Here is an 18245-nt window from a genome sequence, read left to right as displayed (position 1 = left end):
ATGAATGAGTCGCCTTACCATGCAGGGAGTGGAGGAAGAAGAGAAGAAGAGAGGAACAGGGACCTGCCCCCTGACTCCAAAGGGAGGAGTGTAAACCCATATGTAAAACAGCACACTATGAAACTGGTCATTTATAGACGGTTTCCACCCTTGGGCCAAGGCACTGAGCCCATACATATCCAACACTAACAAATTGATTGTTATTGAAAATGTTTAGGAGTGTCACACTCTGACCAATAACGTAGCGCTGGGACATATGTCAGTGTACTAGTAAACCACAATACAGATTTTCAGTTTTAGCTATATTGATATATAACTGGCACCATATTTACAATGACATTCAGTAACATTCCTGTTCCCATGGATCAATGTTCATCATTCACTGGGTGCCTTTTTTTGTTCTTTGAAAGAACGGTTTAACAGACATAAGAAAAATGCTATAAATATTAACTAATTTATTAATGAGTTTACTTTTCTAAAAAATTATTTTCTATCTGGTTTACTTTACACAGTATTATAAATGTTCCCTTTAGTATAACTTTAAAAGAAGAAAACAGGAAAAAGCCATGTCAAGTTTGTATTCTTTTAGGATAGAGTTGTGTAACTGTCTTAATGTTTATTAATGTAAATTCTTAATATAAACAAATACTGTAATATTATGATATAACTGTAAAACAGTCATATTGAATTTTATCAGCATTGATAAGCACTACCTTGATGACAGCACTGCAGTTAGCCCATTCTAGTAAATGCAAATCAGCTCACAAAGGGCTCGGTAATTACCTGATGAGTTGAATCAGGTGCACTACGTCAATGAGAAAACTAAATGCTGCAGTGGTGCAATCCGAGAACAGCCCTATGCACCTCTGATAATCTGACAATACACTTTCACATATGGCTTCCCTCTTACATGCACACAACGTCACAGTCTAGATGGCAAACAGCATTCAGCTAAATAGAGCTGCTTAAAGTCGACCTAAAGTCAAATTTTATGTTTTTAAAATGTTGTTAGTTCATATGCCTGGTCACATTAAGCACAGTTCTTTACATTGTATCATTTAAAACAATAGTTTTCAACCCAGTCCTCAGGGACCCCAGATTGTCCACATTTTAGCTCTATTCCTATGCATTGCAAGTTAGACTGGGGCAAAGAGGAACCACTTAGGCATCCCTGAAGAACAGTTTGAAAACAACTGATTTAAAAGGTAAAATTCTTGGTCAGAGTGTAGTGACTTTTTCGCTTCTGAAAGGTTTTCTGAGTTTATACTACATCACAATGCACTAACAGATGGAAATAGCTCAGAATCCATCCATCCATCCATTTTCTAAGCCGCTTCTCCGTCAGGGTCGCGGGGGGATGCTGGAGCCTATCCCAGCAGTCTTCGGGCGGAAGGCATAGCTCAGAATATGGAAGGAAAAAGCAGTATGATGTCCGATTCACATTAAGTGTGGGATCCTGAACGGCACAATTATAGCTTTAAGACACATACACTGACAAGGCTTATTCTGAAAGTCTTGAGATGTTCAGTGACTCAGTATTGTTCCTCCCTGATTTAAGAGGTCAAGCTAGAGCCTGAGCAGAAAGTGCAAGCTATGCTCAGGCAGGGTGAGGGAGGAGGCTACAGGGAGTGGTCAGTTCAGTCCAAGGCCAAGTCCCTCTCCTTCTCTGCCTCCGCACACGTGAAAACATGGCCGCTGCGCAGCTCCCAAAGCTTCAGGCCTCGGCAAGGAGGAGCCAGCATCACAGAGAACAAAATATTTAATCTGTGACTCACCACAGACACACACATGCAAGTGCATGTGTGCACGTACACTTACACGCACACAGCTGAGTGACTCCACGAGCAAACTCTGACACAGGACAGAGGAAGGTTTATGCCAAACATCCTCAGCCTTACTGAGTCAGTGAGGGTCAAGTGGCTCCAGAAAAACTGGTTTCATTGGTTCCAGCTCTTACATAAAGACACGTTTGAAATACTTCAAATCCAACTTTTTCTTTTCCCAATACTGATAACGATATAAACTCAGCTATCGACTGATACCAAATACTGATCCAATGCCAGCGCTCCGTTAGGGTACTTGTTTATCATTATCATAGCAGTAAAGCTCTTTTTCCTATAACTTGGAACGTAAACATTGAGCCTATCGACCATATTTTTCAAGGTGTCTTCAATTTCTTCATATTACTATTTGTCTAGGCCAGGAATGGAAAGCTGAAGGCCAGAGTCCAGCACATTTTGGTGATTCCCCTGCTGTAACTCAGTTGGGTTAAACTGAACTTCATAAGCCCATAACCTGAGGCTCCATCTCGAAGTTCTTTAAAAGGAGCAATATGTAAGATGATAGAACCTGTCAAACTCATACTAAACATAGTGGAGCCTCCTACTCTCTTCACTCCTCCCCCTGTTTACTTAGCAGTCTGAAGAAATGTTGCAGGTTCAGCATCAAACATCATCCCTGTACTTGCCGAAAGATGTAGTGGTGGAAAGCAATGCCTAAGTTTACTTTTATTTTGTTTTGATTTAGGTCACATCTTATCTTCGTGGTTTCTTGCCAGGATTGCGCATGGTACTTCTTCACTCTCATGTTGGTCGGATGAAGACTCAACACTACAGTGACTCACTATCACGTCTTGAGGTACAAAGCGGTATTACAAGATAAGACGGGCCAGGGCTAGATGGTTAGCACCCCAACTTCAGTAGACATCTCTGCAACACAGTATACAGACATGGCTGACAGAACATCTAAACTATTATTTGATGTCATTTTGTAATGACACTTCCATTTTAGAGTAACTTTTTTGATATATAAAAAAAAAGAAAAAATCGATAGTGGATCAGTCACATCTGTAAGGTCAGTATCAGTGCTGATATTGGTCTAGTGTATTGGATCAGTGAATCACTAGAAAATACACGATTCTCTCTAAAATTCAAACAATTCACAAGAAAAAATCAGACCAAAGAGAAAGAGCTACAGAGAACAGTACACGAATGTGTGCTGTGGCAAATGGAGTAAAGAGAAAAAAAAAAGATGAATAACATTTTATACAGTTTTATATAGTTTGTCTGATATCTGATGCATCCCATTATCAGTTCTGATGATCCAGTATACTGGATCTGTGCATCACTAGTTCAAACTCCTTCAGCATCTCCTTCAGGAGCTATCAATCCACTCGCCATTTCTCCCCAGCCTCTTATCTTCACGATTTTTTTTTCCATGACTTTTCTCCCCTTCCTGCCCTGCTACACGTCTTCACATTCTGTTTTTGCTTCTCCCCTCCTCTTTTCTCCTTTTCTCTCTACTTTTCTCCTTTCCTCTCCAAAGCACAGTCAGGATGTAGCCCACACCCATGCGGTCCATAGCCATTCCTGCCATGCATTTTTCACATATTGCAAATGTCTGAAAGTCCATAGAGGGACTGCTGGCACTGCAGAGAGGCCCACAATCCACGAACTAACACACACACACACACACACACACACACACAACCCCAACACCACTACCACACATACCACGTTCCTCCTAACTGCTTCTGTGTGGTCCACATGAACAAACAGCTCCACCGCCTCAGGATTAGACTAGTGGGCAGCGTGGGCCACAGATGAACCGCTCATATATGCACATTTCTCTTTCAGACACAAGCACATCTCTTCTACATTCAAGCACTGACACACTGCTTTCACACCAGTGCTGCTGACAGCCGCTCACACCACGCCTAAGCCCCACACGTACGAACCACACGCTAGAACACTCACTGACACGATTTTATGGCAGCCATTTTGGAGACTGGCCCTGCTTACAGCAGGAAAGACTGGATATTCTCAACTGGCTCACAGCTCCAACTGTATAAATACAACAGATACTTCACACCACATTTGACTAAACTTCATATCAACTAGAGAGAGACACAAAGGTATGTACAAACAGGTTTAAAGAAAAATGAAACCTGTTGGCACAAAAAGGAAAGGATATACTCAATTAAAAAACTTCTCCTTTAGAAACAAAGATATGAATTAACTGTAATGTTATACAAAAGTTATACTCTACATTGAAATTATATTTAGAAATTCAAAAAAAATGTCAGCATATTTAAAGTGATGAAATAAGAGGCTTGGATAATGAGGCAGAAAATACAAAGGAGACACAAGGAAATACTTTTTTCCCCTCTTCCATCACCAATTCCAATTCCCAAACTTCAGGATATCTACTGATACTGAGTACAGAGTTTAAATTTTCCTTCAATTTCAATCTGCACATTTCATTTACTATGCAGTTATAACTGAAGAGTTCACTCCAAAACATGACATATCTACAAAATTTTGGTAATTAAGGATTTTAAAATAAGGCACACTGAACAAGTATTTTATATTCAACCATATTCTTCTAACTTGTTTTAAGACTATGAAGTCTCATTGATCATTTTAGACATATTTACTTTCACATTACATCAAAATCACCCAAAACCTCAAATCTTAATAAAAAATTTTTAGACTACAGTACAGATACAAAGAATATTTTACTTAGCCGACTATAATCGACAAGCAAATTAGTTGGTAACTAATTAGTTGCTAACATCAACATGCGTTTCTCGTGCTCACTAGGAATATTACTGCTAACTGAGAGTTGACAAAAGTGCAATGTCAGCCTCAAGAACAAAATCCTCAAAAGTGTGGGAGCATTTCACGTTTAACTCCTAAAAGAAGGCAGTAAGGCAGTCAGTTGTGCTATTTGTAAACCCGACCTTAGCTGGCAAGGGAGTATATCCTCCATGTCGGAGCATCTGAGACTGAAACACAACGGCTCAGTTGAACATTCATTGTGGTAAGTTAGCTGTGCTAGCTAGTCAGCTAATGTTAATGCTAAAAAAACATCTTACTTCATGTTATGAACAGAGCTGTGACATTTCCTCAATTGAAATGCTGGTTCTCTGGAATCTTTTCTGCAGTTGGAACAGAGTAGCAAGTAACTTTTTTATATTTTTAGTTTTATTTACTACAGGGAAAATCAATTTAGTTTTGTTATATTTTATTAGTGCCACATCCTTAGTTTTCAATTTTGACAGGAAAAAGATGTTTTCTCTTTTGTATTAGCAGGAATTCATTAAAATAGTGAATTTTCGAAAATGTTATTCATCTTTGTCTTCATTGTTAGTTAACAAATGCATAAAACAGCCTCAAGCTAAATTTTAAAGTTAATAGCAACATCAGAGTAAATAAACTGAGCAATTTAAAATCCAAATAATTATTCATTTCAATAATCGATTGATTATTCGACTATGAAATTAGTCATTTGTTGCAACCATAGACTAAAAGTCTGACCGATAAAAAGTCTGGAATCATGACTTGCTGAGCTATCTAGTGTGAAGCACAACAGAATTCAAAAATTCTGTTGCTAAAAAGGGCTTTTATTTTGATATGCTGCAACATTTGAGAAATACATGGTCCATTTCACATTTGCAGAAATGCTCCATCAATCTCCACAAACAATTTTGCCCATAATGTGTCCATTCACAATTATTAGCTGTATATTACTGTATGAAAAAGTGAGAATTTGATGTATACTTTATTTTGTAATGACCAAAGAGAAAGGGCTACAAAAAAAAAAAAAAAAAAAAAAAAAAAAATACACATACAAAGGACAAAAAATTATGTATAAATCATTATCCAAAGTCAAAATTCAGAAAACAAAAATGTTTAATTTGTTTGGTCCTTGATTCCCTACAACTTATTTTGAAAGCTCCTTTATTGAAACTGTATATTTGTGTTGCCACTGACTGAGCCTCCACTACCTCTATGAACTGTGGGGACTGTAGTCTTCCTCACTGATACTTACGTGCATGTTTGTCTGCCAAGGCGATAAGTGTGGCGGAGATGTCTCTGCGTCTGTAGAAACACACCACTTTGGCCTCCACGTTTCCATTTGCTGTCTGCAAATAAGAGAAGTTGTCAAAGCAACAGCATAAGCTGGCTACCACTCAGCTTTAGGCAAAGGCCAAATATGCGGATGAGGACAGCATCAGAACCAGTCAGTGTTCAGCGTCAGTGTTCTCTGCTGTTCCCTGACTGAAATGAGGCAGGCTCAATGGCACTAGTGATGGAACGAAGACCACTAAGGTGAATGAGGAGAGAAGAGAGAGGAAGAAAAATATGGAGAGAAAAGAGAGAAGGATAAAAGGTGGAAGGATAAAAGCTGGAACACTATTGCTGGCAATGTTCGAGATAGAACAGGTAGAATGCATGATGCACAAAGCACTGGGCTAACGCTCAGAAGAAGGTTTGGCAACACTCTTTTGCGAGCACATATACAAATTTTCACCACTCACCTTGTTGAGTTCTTCTATTCTCCTGATCAGCAATGGGTTACTGGAAGAATTTTCAAAGTAAACATAATCTGTGGGGATAGAAAGAGAACAGTCAATGACAGCTCACAGACAACTCACAAGATCCAGGCAATTTCTCCTGCTGAGAGCTACAGGCCATTTTCAATGAGATATATGGACTATACAAACTCTTCACAGTTATCAATATAATGGCAGCATTGGCCTGTACTAACTAGTAGTGAAAAACTTTACTGCTATGATTCAAGTTCAAATCCTAGATGTGCAACATGCCATCTATAAGCATCAACTGTCAAGAAGGCCACTGGCTGCTTCCTGATTAAAAAGATTTTAGCAAAGTTGTGCTCCTTTCCAATTAAAAGTGACATATTATGCATTAACAAGTTTTAGTTTGCTTCTCTAAGCACTTTAAAACATTCAGCAATGTGTGGACACACTACAGCAATACAGATGTGATTTTGTCCCTTCAAATACATCAAAGCACTTCCTACATAGACGCAGGGATGTTCAACCTTACCCACAAAGGGCCAGTATGGTATTAATTCCAAGCAATAGCACACCTGATCTGTTTCAATTTTATACCATATAGGTCTACTACAAAGGAAATGCCTACAGGTACCTATAGCTAAACACTGGTGAATAAACAACAATGAAATAATAATAACAACAAAATACATTAAATGCTGACCACTCAGATACCCAGAATATCTGAACCACTTTAATCCACATGGAGCCCATTTTATTCATATGCCTTGTTCCCTCCCATTTCTCTACTGATCCTTATTCTTATTCCTCCTCCCCTTCTTCTCTCGTCTCTGTGTGCATGCTCTAGGTTGTGTGGGCTGAGTTCAGGCTTACGGCTCAGTGGGACATCCCTGCAGGCCTCAGGCTTGGTGGGGTGCCTGGTCTTAACCCTGCATGCACCAGGGCCTCTGGCAGATTACACCCCACACATGGTGGGCTGCGTGCATACACACATGCATGCGCACACCTCTCAGTAGTAATCCTCACCCCCTGAGAGAGAAAGAGGAGTCCGGGGACAAAGCCAAAAACACAAATCCAAACACACTGTCTGTTTGGCTGATCGCTCCAATCAGTCTTTTTGTGCATCCAGTGAGAAAGATCCTCAATCAGGCATATTACGGTGTGATCAAGAATGTAACTTGGCTCCATACAGGAAGTTATGGTCCACTCTTAGAGCGCCAAATCAATCAGGTAACTGAAGCACTGAAGTGTCAGTTTTTGGTTAGAGATCTCACCATTGAAAACATCAGCAACCACATGGGGTGCTCCAACAACATGCACAGTTAGTAGTGCAGGCCCCTTGTTGTGCCGTGGTCAAAATATTGATACAGGTACACAAATCTACAGGGTGATTATCAGTTTTTCTGAATCCAGAAGATGAGAGCAACATGAGAGGAACAGCTACTGCATTCCAATCTGAGACTGTGATATTTATTATGTATAAAAACACAATGGGGCAGATACCCCAATCTGACATTTGAGAAGCAATGCCTGTAACAAATGCAATGCTTAGGTAAGATATTTCTGCAACACAGCAAAACCTCATTCTAGTAGGCTTAGCCACCATTTGCAAGCTACAAGTTAACTGATCATCACTGTAACATATCACACAGTGACACCTGTATTGTGTTACGAATCATACTGTTAAGTTGCTGCCAACAATGTCTTGTAAAGAACTTATGACAAGGAAGACACACACGCATGCCCATGCACACACATCCATAAACACATTCAAAATACAATTCATCTGTTTTGTCTCAAGTGATCAAGTCTGAGAGCGAGACTTAATGAGTCTGAAAGCGTTTATGTAGAGCGAACCTCTTTGCTGGCCTTTTTTTTTTTTTTTTTTTAAACGAGTACAACTTCTACCCAAGGCCTCTCTGTCCTAAGCTAGCAATAGTGTCTCTAGAGCCCTGTGTGGCACACGCTGAGGAGCTACAGAAGACCTGGACGCAATGCCACCCTGTCTCTCATGGCTCGTCATGCCAACCCTCCTACCATCTCTGCCTGTCTGTCTGCCTGTGCCCACAGAGCCCCATCCCCCCCACTAGACATGGCCAATCAGCACACAGAACAGCCTGTGACATCACGGTGCAGTCGAATTTCCTGCGATCCAATCCATGCATGTTGCTGAGCGTTACTGTGTGTGTGTGTGTGTGTGTGTGTGTGTGTGTGTGTGTGTGTGTGTGTGTGTGTGTGTGTGTGTGTGTGTGTGTGAGTGTGAGAGAGTGAGTGAAGGAGAGAGAGAGAGAAAAAGAAAGACAGAAAAAGAAAGAGACATGATAAATTACACACAAAAGAATTAGACAGTGTTGCTGTAGTGAATGCAGTATGACAATTTAGTCAAAAACAGCAAATCCAACCTAAAAAGAAAAGGAAACAGCACTAAATTACTGAGGCACAACAAGAGAGGAGGGGGAGGGAAAGAAAGTCAGGAAGACGGACTATAGAGAGAGACAGAGCGAGACTACAGAGAGACCTGACCTGGCCACAGAGGCCACAGCCTGCACAGGTCTAAGTGCACAGACTGCATTCAATCCTTACCTCAGGACAATTCAGACTGGGACCCATGGGACATCCGTTACTATGGCAATATCTGTTCATTTCAGCTTACGTTTCCACCACACACACACGCATACAGACTTCCAGCGTTTCTCTTATTTTCTCCTCTTCTTTTCTAACACATTCCTGAACTCCATCAGATGGATAAGCTTCTTCCTTCTCACTCTTTGTCATGTACATTTAATCATAAATTCCCAACTGAAGCATATCTGAGCTGGGTATTTAGTCAACACTGCATTCTGTACACGCACGCAGACACAGATACTCACTGATGCAGATACAGTACATCATAAGTACGAAAACAAAAGTAGTGGGGTGGGGGAACTCTACATGGGTCGACATGATTTGAACAAGTGGAAACTTAAACTGACGGGCCTGGATTATCAAGGGCCGAATAGACTTATTAAGAGTCTCTACCATCTGAAGAACTATTGAATTAATGATAAAGTTGCTGTTTCAACTGTCAATCAACCAAGTGTACTGCTGAGATAACTGCTGTTAGGGAGGAGCTGTGGAGGGTGGTCACTGGGCAGAGCATCCTGGCCTGATGCTTCTCTTGGCAGACAGCAGCCAGCAATTTCTCACATACCATGCCAATTGACACTAACACTGAGACCTCATCAAACCTTCTTAAACTACAAATCCTACGACACAAAAGCTGCAATAATTACACAATCGCTGTTGTCAATGGAAAGCAAACAAAGACGGCACAATAACCCCTTTTCTCTTCCAATACCATTACTGAAGCCTCAGCAGTGAATACCAATAACATTTCGATACTTTGTTAAAGCTACTAAGCTTTAAAATTAGCCATTTTTAACTGAAACACTTTACTTAAGATGAACATCTAAAAGCAGGCTCACACATACTAAAACACTCTACACCCCAGAGTAGTTCATTCTTTTTTCATTCAAAATCTGAGCCAGCATCTTCCCCTGATGTCGGCCCTGTACCGGTACCCACTGACATACCATTTCTAAAACAATGCAAACATGTTTACTTAAAAATGGTGTTCTATAAAATTAATGTAACATATAGCCATGTTACTCCAACAGATTACAGTATACTACAGTGTGCACTGATGGTGATGCAGATATTTTCTTGAGCCTTAACAAAAACACTTCATACAGATGGAATTGTTAATTATAATTTTGCTGTGATGGGGCAAAGTGAGAGGAAACTGACAAAGCCGTAATAGTGTGTTTAATAAATTCATAAAACTTTATCAAATCACGCATTCAGGGATACCTGGCAGCTCTGCTCTTGGAGGAAAGGTGTACAAATTGATATCTTTTCTCAGTTTCCCCATTTACACCCAGTTGTTTAATGTGCCATGAGTATCAGGATTATACTTCTATATAGAAACAGAAAAAAATCCACTAGTTAACAAAAGACTGCTCCTTCAGATCAGGTCCTGACAGGAGTTTCTCATCTGAGTTCAAATCAGTAGCCTATTTAGTGGCCTGTAGGTTGAGCCAGTTAGCTTATAAAACATACAATTTGGTTCCTTTTTAGCTGAGCTCATCATTATTCACCATCTCACCACCATATTATGCTTTAATGCATGCCCATGAGCACAAGTCATGGGCAAGAACTAAGACACTAGGCTAATTACTCTAAACAGCAATCTTCTTGTATCAACCGCTGTTGTAAGAAAATTAACAGTGGCATGCAAAATTCTGACTTTTGAGGGTTCAAGGATCTTTTGAATATAAGACAACAAATGAGAAACACAGGTAACAGCTTGTTGTATATGAGCTAATTTGCAAATTACTCTCCATGCAGCAACAGAATTTCCATCCATTGAATTTAACATATGATTATTATAAGTACAAACGTTAACAGGTTGCAATTTAGACACTAGTTGCCTGAAACGGCCAGATGTACATAGGACAGTCTACAGTGCAGCATGACTATGATGCAGCCAAGATATTTCACGTGCAATTTAGTGCTGATAGGACATCTAAGGAGGTGTAGAGATGAGAAGAGATGACTTGAGCATCTGAAATGCAACCGCTTTGAGCTATTTGTATTCTTCACTACTTCCAGGCCAGCACGGTTCAAGGCGATCCATGTACAGGAGCAAATAATTAGAGTGGATGGACAACAGCTGCAACTACTTCGCATTGTCCAGCGGACCAAAACTGTGGACTAATATTCCATTACCACAGACCTTTGACATGTGATCCTGCATATTTCCATAATTTCTGCAGTTGATCATGGTGGTCTGCTTGGGGCTTCCCCCCTTCCCTCCCCCCGATTTTCTTGGCACATTCTAGCCTGCACTGGAGTTTTGGGGAGAACCTCAACTCCTGGGAGAAGGCAAACAAAGCCAAGACAGCACAATGAGGTCTGCAAAAGGAAATTCCGCCAGGCTACCTTTGCCATCGTGTGCGGGAAAGACAAAGAAAACTAGAGAGCACTCAGACAGGCTTTGTCTCCTCTCCACAAGGCATTGTTTTTCAATGATAGCCCTGCATTCAAATACAAAGCCTCAACATTCAGGAGGAGGAAGAGTGGCTTTGTGCAACTGATGGCACTGTGGCTCAGATATACCTTGGGCATCTTCACTAATTCAGCACTGAGGGGGGATAGCAACAGAATGGCTTTAACTAGAACCAACCACTCAGGCACTTCAGCGAGGGCTGTACAATTAGCGGTGTATTAATCACTATTAGCAATTTTGGGCTCCACGATATGCTAATCACCAAAGGCCATAATTAATGCATCCATTTAGTAGTACGCCCACTGCATGAAAAACAAGCATTCATTGTTGTAAACTGCATTAGCCACAAACTAAGAGCTTTGGAGCTTTAAAGAATTCAGCTGATTTCCAATCTACAGTGTTTTTATACTCAAACACTGTGAAAGACTGTACTCTATCTGTAGTTTGACGAACAGCAGGCACACCTGCAGAGTGTGTAGAGACTGTGTATCAAATTGTGCCACGCATCTCCATTAATGAGATTCACAATAGTTTTTTTTAAAAATATGCAGCCCTAACCAGTGACAATCATCTGATTAAGGTTCACAGAACCAGCCCTAGGGCTGTATTACATAGATAAAATATCACATTTTGATTATAAAGCTGCATATTGCAAATACACCTTGGAGCATATCAAAAACATAATAGTGTAGATCAGTTAAAGGCCCATATTATTATTTTTACCAAAATTGTGTTTTTTGGATCACGTAAATGCACTGATTACTCCAAACACCTCAAAATAAAACATAATTACCAAACAATAGGTTAGCGTGCCTAATCAGTAACAGCTGACTATGTCTTACAAATTAACTTAGTAGAAATCTGACTTTGCCATTGTTTTCTGTTGAATTTAAATGCTTGTGCATGCATTGCTGCTTTGGCCCATGGAACAGCATCAGGGCAGAGAGAGAGAGAGAGATAGAATTCGTCGATATGGATCAGGTGTTGCAGAGGCTGAAGGTACAGCGGTCCTTAGAGGTTGCTTGCTGGTCTGAGAGCCTGAGGCCATTTTCAGCCTCAGCAGCAAAGGATGGCGCAAATACTGGTAGAGGAGTGTAAGTGAGGTCCCAAGCCACAGCACAATCTTTTCTAATCCCTCACTGAAAAACCATATTGTCAAATTCACAATGTGCCCCAAAAGCTCTAGACACCCCTCCTAATTAGTGAGTTCAGTTGATTAAGATGCACCCATTGCTTACACAGGTACTTGACTGCACTCATTGTGGAATCTTTGAGGTGATTGAGCCCTGCTGAATACCTCTGGCATGAGTCAGAGAGCCATGTGTGAAGAACAAATCATCCAACATCAGTACCTGACCTCACTAATGCTCTTGTAGCTGAATGGTACAAGTAAAGAGTGTGTGTGTGTGTGTGTGTGGTGGCGGTAGGTAGAGGGTGTCAAACTCCCTATAAATAATCCTTGATTCTGGACAAGACGTCAGATGCGTAGGTGTCCACAAACTTTCACATCATTTACTCACTGGGCAGGGAGCAGCAAAACATCTGATCCTCTTATGAATGATACTGATGCAACACAACACTTATTCAGCAGTGCTAAAGTTGTTTTGTCATCACTCCTCACTTAATACGTTGTAATGCTAAATATTTATTTGGCGGATTTGCAGTATACATGGTGTAGGCCAAATCTTGCTGAAACACCTTTGCATCTTATCAAATGTCAATCCTGGGGGAGTGTAGTGCTGCACAATTTAGTCATGCCTCTGCTTCATCACATCTGATACAAAAACTCATCCTAAAATCTGCTTGCTACCAAAAACAATTCATTAGATACAGATAAGGGACAAAACTGTTTCACAATGGGAGGACGACAGACACCAGCCAGCGAGTTTGGGGGGTCCCCCAGGACTGTGGTGGAAAATAACTGATCAGTCATATTCCCCCAACAAGCAACTGCACTTTTAATGGCCTACATACATTTGGATAGGTGCATGAATTAAGGTAGCAGTTAATCACATTTTGGGAAAAAAAAGTTTTAAAGTCATTTATTTATTATTATTTACAACTGAAAGAATGAGACTTCATATTCACCTTCTTCAGTGACTAATTCGGCCACAAATGAACTCTCTAATATTTATATTTGCCACTGCAGTTTACGCCTCGAGTCAAGAAGGCTAACTTAGCTGGGACAATGGCTCACATCTTTCCTCACTAGCTTTTCCAGTAGTAGGTTAAGATCACTGAACTCCCCCAGTTTACAGGCTACTGCCTCAGTCCAACTTCAGTCACTTTACGTTACTTCAGGTCATTGAAAAGTATCACTTGGCAGGACGTGTGACAAATTATGTGCATCCCAGACCTTCTTCAAGGCAGTTCAGTTCCTAGCTAGCTAGCCATCACCGAAAACCTCAGGTTTCCGAGCCAGCACGAGCAACGGAGCTGGACGAGCTTAACTTTAAAAAGCTTTAGAGGGGTTTACTTTGGCAGAAAATAATCGCTGCCTCCTTTCTAACAGTGAAGAGACTCAAGACTCGCTACAGTAAAATGCTAACACGCTCGAGTCGGGCGAAAGTAGAAGGGAAACCTTGGAGGGGTCTCGAAACTAGACTCTTCATCCCGCTCCTCAGTCACCATCATCATCCTCCTCCAGTCAAACAGCGCATGAGGCACTTCAGCTTTAGGAAATAAAGAGGAAGGACAGAGCGCGCTGCTAGCTTAAAGCCAACAAAATAAACGAGGCCGACGCGAAGGGAGGAGGGAAAAGACACAGAAAACACACAAAACGTGCTCTCTACCTCCGACCCGGTACATGTTGGCTGCCATGCCTGCCCCTGCTCCTGGTCCTGGTGGCTCCAGGTAGGGCTTCCACACGCCGCCGCCGCCGCCGCTAACAGTGCCGCCGCTGAGTGAGTGTGGTGGAAAATGGTGGATTGATCAATACGAAGCGGACCAGTCAAGGGATCTTAAAGAGACAGTGCACACATTTTTGAAGAGTTCTCTTTCCCTCGCGCGGTCAGTTACCGGAGCTCGCGGAGCTGTGAGCGGGACTCGTTTAAAACTCGAGACAAAGCGGGGCGGTCAGGAAGAGAGGCCGGGGTCAGAAGAGAACCGAGGGTGGAGAGGAGGTGGAGAAGAAGGGAGGAGGAGGAGGAGGAAAGTAGGAGAGCAGAGCGCGAGCATCACTGTCCAACTCAGTCTCCGCCTCCCTCCGAAAGACCGAAACAATCGCTGTTGTACTACTTCAGACCCACTAGAGGCAAAATAACAAAGTAAACAACTGTTGCTTTCAGAATGAACGCCCCCCAACACCCCAGCAGCCCACCGCCCCGAGTCCCGAGTCCCCTCACGGCTAATAAAGAGACAGGAAATGTACAAGAGGCACTGTGACAGATTTCAGATGCATCTCACCTGAGACGCGCTCTGATACCTCTCCTATTACAGGGAACTAGCCTGGTGTAAACACACACTGAGTCAAATGAAACAGACGCTCTGTCTTGGCCTAGTGGTATAAGGTGGTGGTATAAGTTATGATAAATGCTACATTAGCTACTTTAGGCCTGCATGACCATTTTTTTTGAGAAGATTTAAAAGTTGTGAAACTTCTAGCCTGCTCCCAGAACTCCCAAGTCCAGTTTTACATTTACATTTACAGCATTTAGCAGACGCTCTTATCCAGAGCGACTTACAAGAAGTGCTTTGTCAATCTAGAGAAAGTATCTTTGCTAGTTACCAATAGCTTAGAGAAAGAGACCGTCCTGAACTCAGATACTGCTAGAAACAAATATGTCACTGCAGACACCAAGAGAAAAAGAAACAGAGTTGAACGCAGAACTCTGTGCCATTCAATGCAATACAATAACAATAAGATACAATACAATAAATAAAATAAGTGCAGCTTATAGTTTTAACAGTGAACGTTTGATTAAAATGGACTTTTTTATTATGAGCATCCCCACATTAGCACAGTCTCACCACACTTTCAGTTAAGGAAAACTTGAATCACTGTTTTTTCAAAAATCGACTCTGTGGGTGGTACACGTTCCAGAGGTTGTTTCTGTAAAGAATGAGTCAGCATGTGAATAAACCGAACAGAGGAGACTGGGGCGACAGCAGGAAACACTTAGCAACTCTAAGTACAACTGGCAAAAAACATTAATAGTGAAGATAGCCACAGTGCGAATGAGGGCCTGTGTCCAATGTTAGGCAGCCAGTCACAGAGTTTTAAGACGTTCAGTGAATTTTCTGTATTTAGAACAGAGAACAAGACATTGATTTGCACAGTTTTTATTGTTGTGTTTACAAACAGATGTGCTACTCCACTTTTTTCTCTCATTCCTTGCAAGCACGTGGCCTACCAACAAGGCTTATACATTGACAATAGCTCATAATACAAAAATATGTATTGTGTAATGTGAGAAATGCTGTGAAAACCTAAAAATATGTGATGTGCATTAACTGTGTTCAAGTGCATTCAGTTAGAAGCTGTAGTTGCTTGATCTGGCTAGGCCTGTGTGATAGGGATGTGATCTGGGGAAGTGGGATCCTACAAGGGTCTTGGTTTTAAGGCTGAGAAGCTACTTTCATGGTTATCGTTAGCGTAGGCTGAGTGGAATGCTGTGGTGTGTGTCTGATCTACACCATATGAAACCCCAACAAACACAGCTCTGCCTCCAGCTGTAATCTGCAGTCATGTGATGAGCCTCAGCCAATGACGGGTTTTGACCTACCGTCTGTGCAGGCTCAAAATGAAGCCAATTCCATACTGCTGATCTGTGTGCATGTGTGTGCATTCAAGCAGCTATACCCTTCATTTGGACAAACTTCTTGCTGTTAAGTCATGCAGAAGGCCTCCCTCTTACTTAAGTCCATGGCACATTTAGTCTGTTAGGAGTTAAAAACATAGTCTACTTACAGGCCCACTGTTGCAGCACTTAACTGGAAATAACCTACTAATTTTGGGCAACGCAGAACATGTTTTAAATGTAAGTTAGCTCCTATCACATCATATGACCACAGGCATGGTGGGTGGATTACTGTCAGTCGTGCCTTTAACCAACAAAATTCACTCAGTTGTGCTTTGATATAACATTGGATCCAGACATCACTGTAGACTTGGAACAAAGTGACTACTAAAAGCACTGCATGGCACTGAGGCTTTTGGTGAAATTTTAAAAATGTATTTTCCATTTTTGTTTATCTGGGGCAGTCACACAAAGATGAAAAATATCTTTTCCAAGTGAGCCTTAGCCAAAGTGGTAAAACATTATTTGTGTGTGTGTGTAATATTTTAAGTTAATTTTGGTCATTTTAAGTTAATAATGGGCCAGATATGTTCAGCAGGGTCCAACTCTGCTGAACACATCTGGCCCATTTCATCATTTTACATAATTAGTTGGATCAATTGTTTTAGATTTCAGAGTGATTCATGAAAATAAGTCATACATCCATTAAAATTAACTTAATATATTACAGTGAAATAAGTTGCCCAAGTTAAAAGTGTTTCTATTCAGTGATGATGGGGTACTATAGATCAAATCTGCTATGCTAAATTCACCAGAATGTGAATGTAAATGCTCTCTCTCTTTGTCTCTCTCTCTTTGTCTCATATGAACATGTACAGCATGTTTGCATATTGCACACGCACACACACACACACACACACACACACACACACACACACACACACACACACACACACACACACACACACACACACACAAACACACACAATACCAACGCTCAGTCTCTCTCTCTCTTGTTCCCAGTGAAATAAGTTGCCCAAGTTTAAAGTATTTCTATTCAGTGATGATGGGGTACTATAGATGAAATCTGCTATGCCAAATTCACCAGATTGTGAATGTAAATGCTCTCTCTCTTTGTCTCTGTCTCTGTCTCTCTCTCTCTCTCTCCCTCTCCCTCTCCCATATGAACATGTACAGCATGTTTGCATATTGCACGCACACACACACACACACACACAGAGACACACACACACACACACACACAGATACACACACACACAGACACACACACACACACAAAATACCAATGCTCAGTCTCTCTCTCTCTTGTTCCCTTTATGCTCCAGTACAGCAAGCAAGGAAGAAACACAGAAGAAATCAATTAAAGCTTGATTAAGCACTCTTCACCCTCTCCTATTGTTCTTCGGAATTTAGAATTAAATATAACCAGAAGGTTCAGAAAAGGTAGATGTGGCTTGCTTCAGAGTTGTTTACCCAACCACACATATGCACATATGCACACACACACACACACACACACACACACACACACACACACACACAAATGAGGATTTATGAGAAAGCTCTCAATCATTGCTTTTCCTTAAACACTATGGGTGAGAGTTGAATAACATAATTGCATCTGTCCAGAAAAAGAAATCCACCCAAAGTGATATCACTGACAGATACACTGCAAATAAAGAGAGAAATAGACAAGCCTTCTGAAGTGAACGTGTTAATAAGATCTGAATTTAAACTCCCCTTTAAAGCAATTGGAGACAGTAGAGTTATCCCTCTATCCCACAGATTTTTTATGATCAAACACCAGTTTTCATGACTGATCACAATGCTCTGCAAAACAGAAGCCAGAGACAAAGTGATAGCTGGCTTAGAATAACAGTGAGACAACAGTTTAACAGTCATTATATTTCAATTTTAATTTTGAATGGGCTGGCTGGAAAGGCACAGTCCTCTTCCACAAAATGTAGTCTATCAGCCAAGCCATATTTGATGTCTGAAGCATGTTCTGTACTGGAGCTAATGTAGGCTAATGTAGCTTATAAGTAACGGGAGCTTATACTCCACCAGTTAGCACAGTGCAAACCACATGTCTAAATCATTACGCAGTTGCCTTAAA

General features: G+C 41.1%; 1 protein-coding gene across 1 annotated transcript in view; it reads right to left on the bottom strand.

Annotated features, from left to right (window-relative positions):
• Nucleotides 1–14522, bottom strand: part of mta1 (metastasis associated 1) — a 35299-nt gene extending 20777 nt beyond the window's left edge. The window contains exons 1-3 of the mRNA XM_017694499.2: nt 14162–14522; nt 6323–6390; nt 5833–5926 (exon numbers count right to left, since the gene is read on the bottom strand). Coding sequence (XP_017549988.1) covers nt 5833–5926; nt 6323–6390; nt 14162–14189 — 190 coding nt within the window. The 5' untranslated portion in view covers nt 14190–14522. The remainder of the gene's footprint in view (nt 1–5832; nt 5927–6322; nt 6391–14161) is intronic.
• Between the last annotated feature and the right edge of the window lie 3723 nt (nt 14523–18245).

This window comes from Pygocentrus nattereri, chromosome 10 (assembly GCF_015220715.1).
Source record: "Pygocentrus nattereri isolate fPygNat1 chromosome 10, fPygNat1.pri, whole genome shotgun sequence".
In the NCBI taxonomy this organism is placed as follows: domain Eukaryota; kingdom Metazoa; phylum Chordata; class Actinopteri; order Characiformes; family Serrasalmidae; genus Pygocentrus; species Pygocentrus nattereri.
Note: the sequence above shows the minus strand (reverse complement) of the source record. Positions and strands in the feature narration are given on the sequence as shown.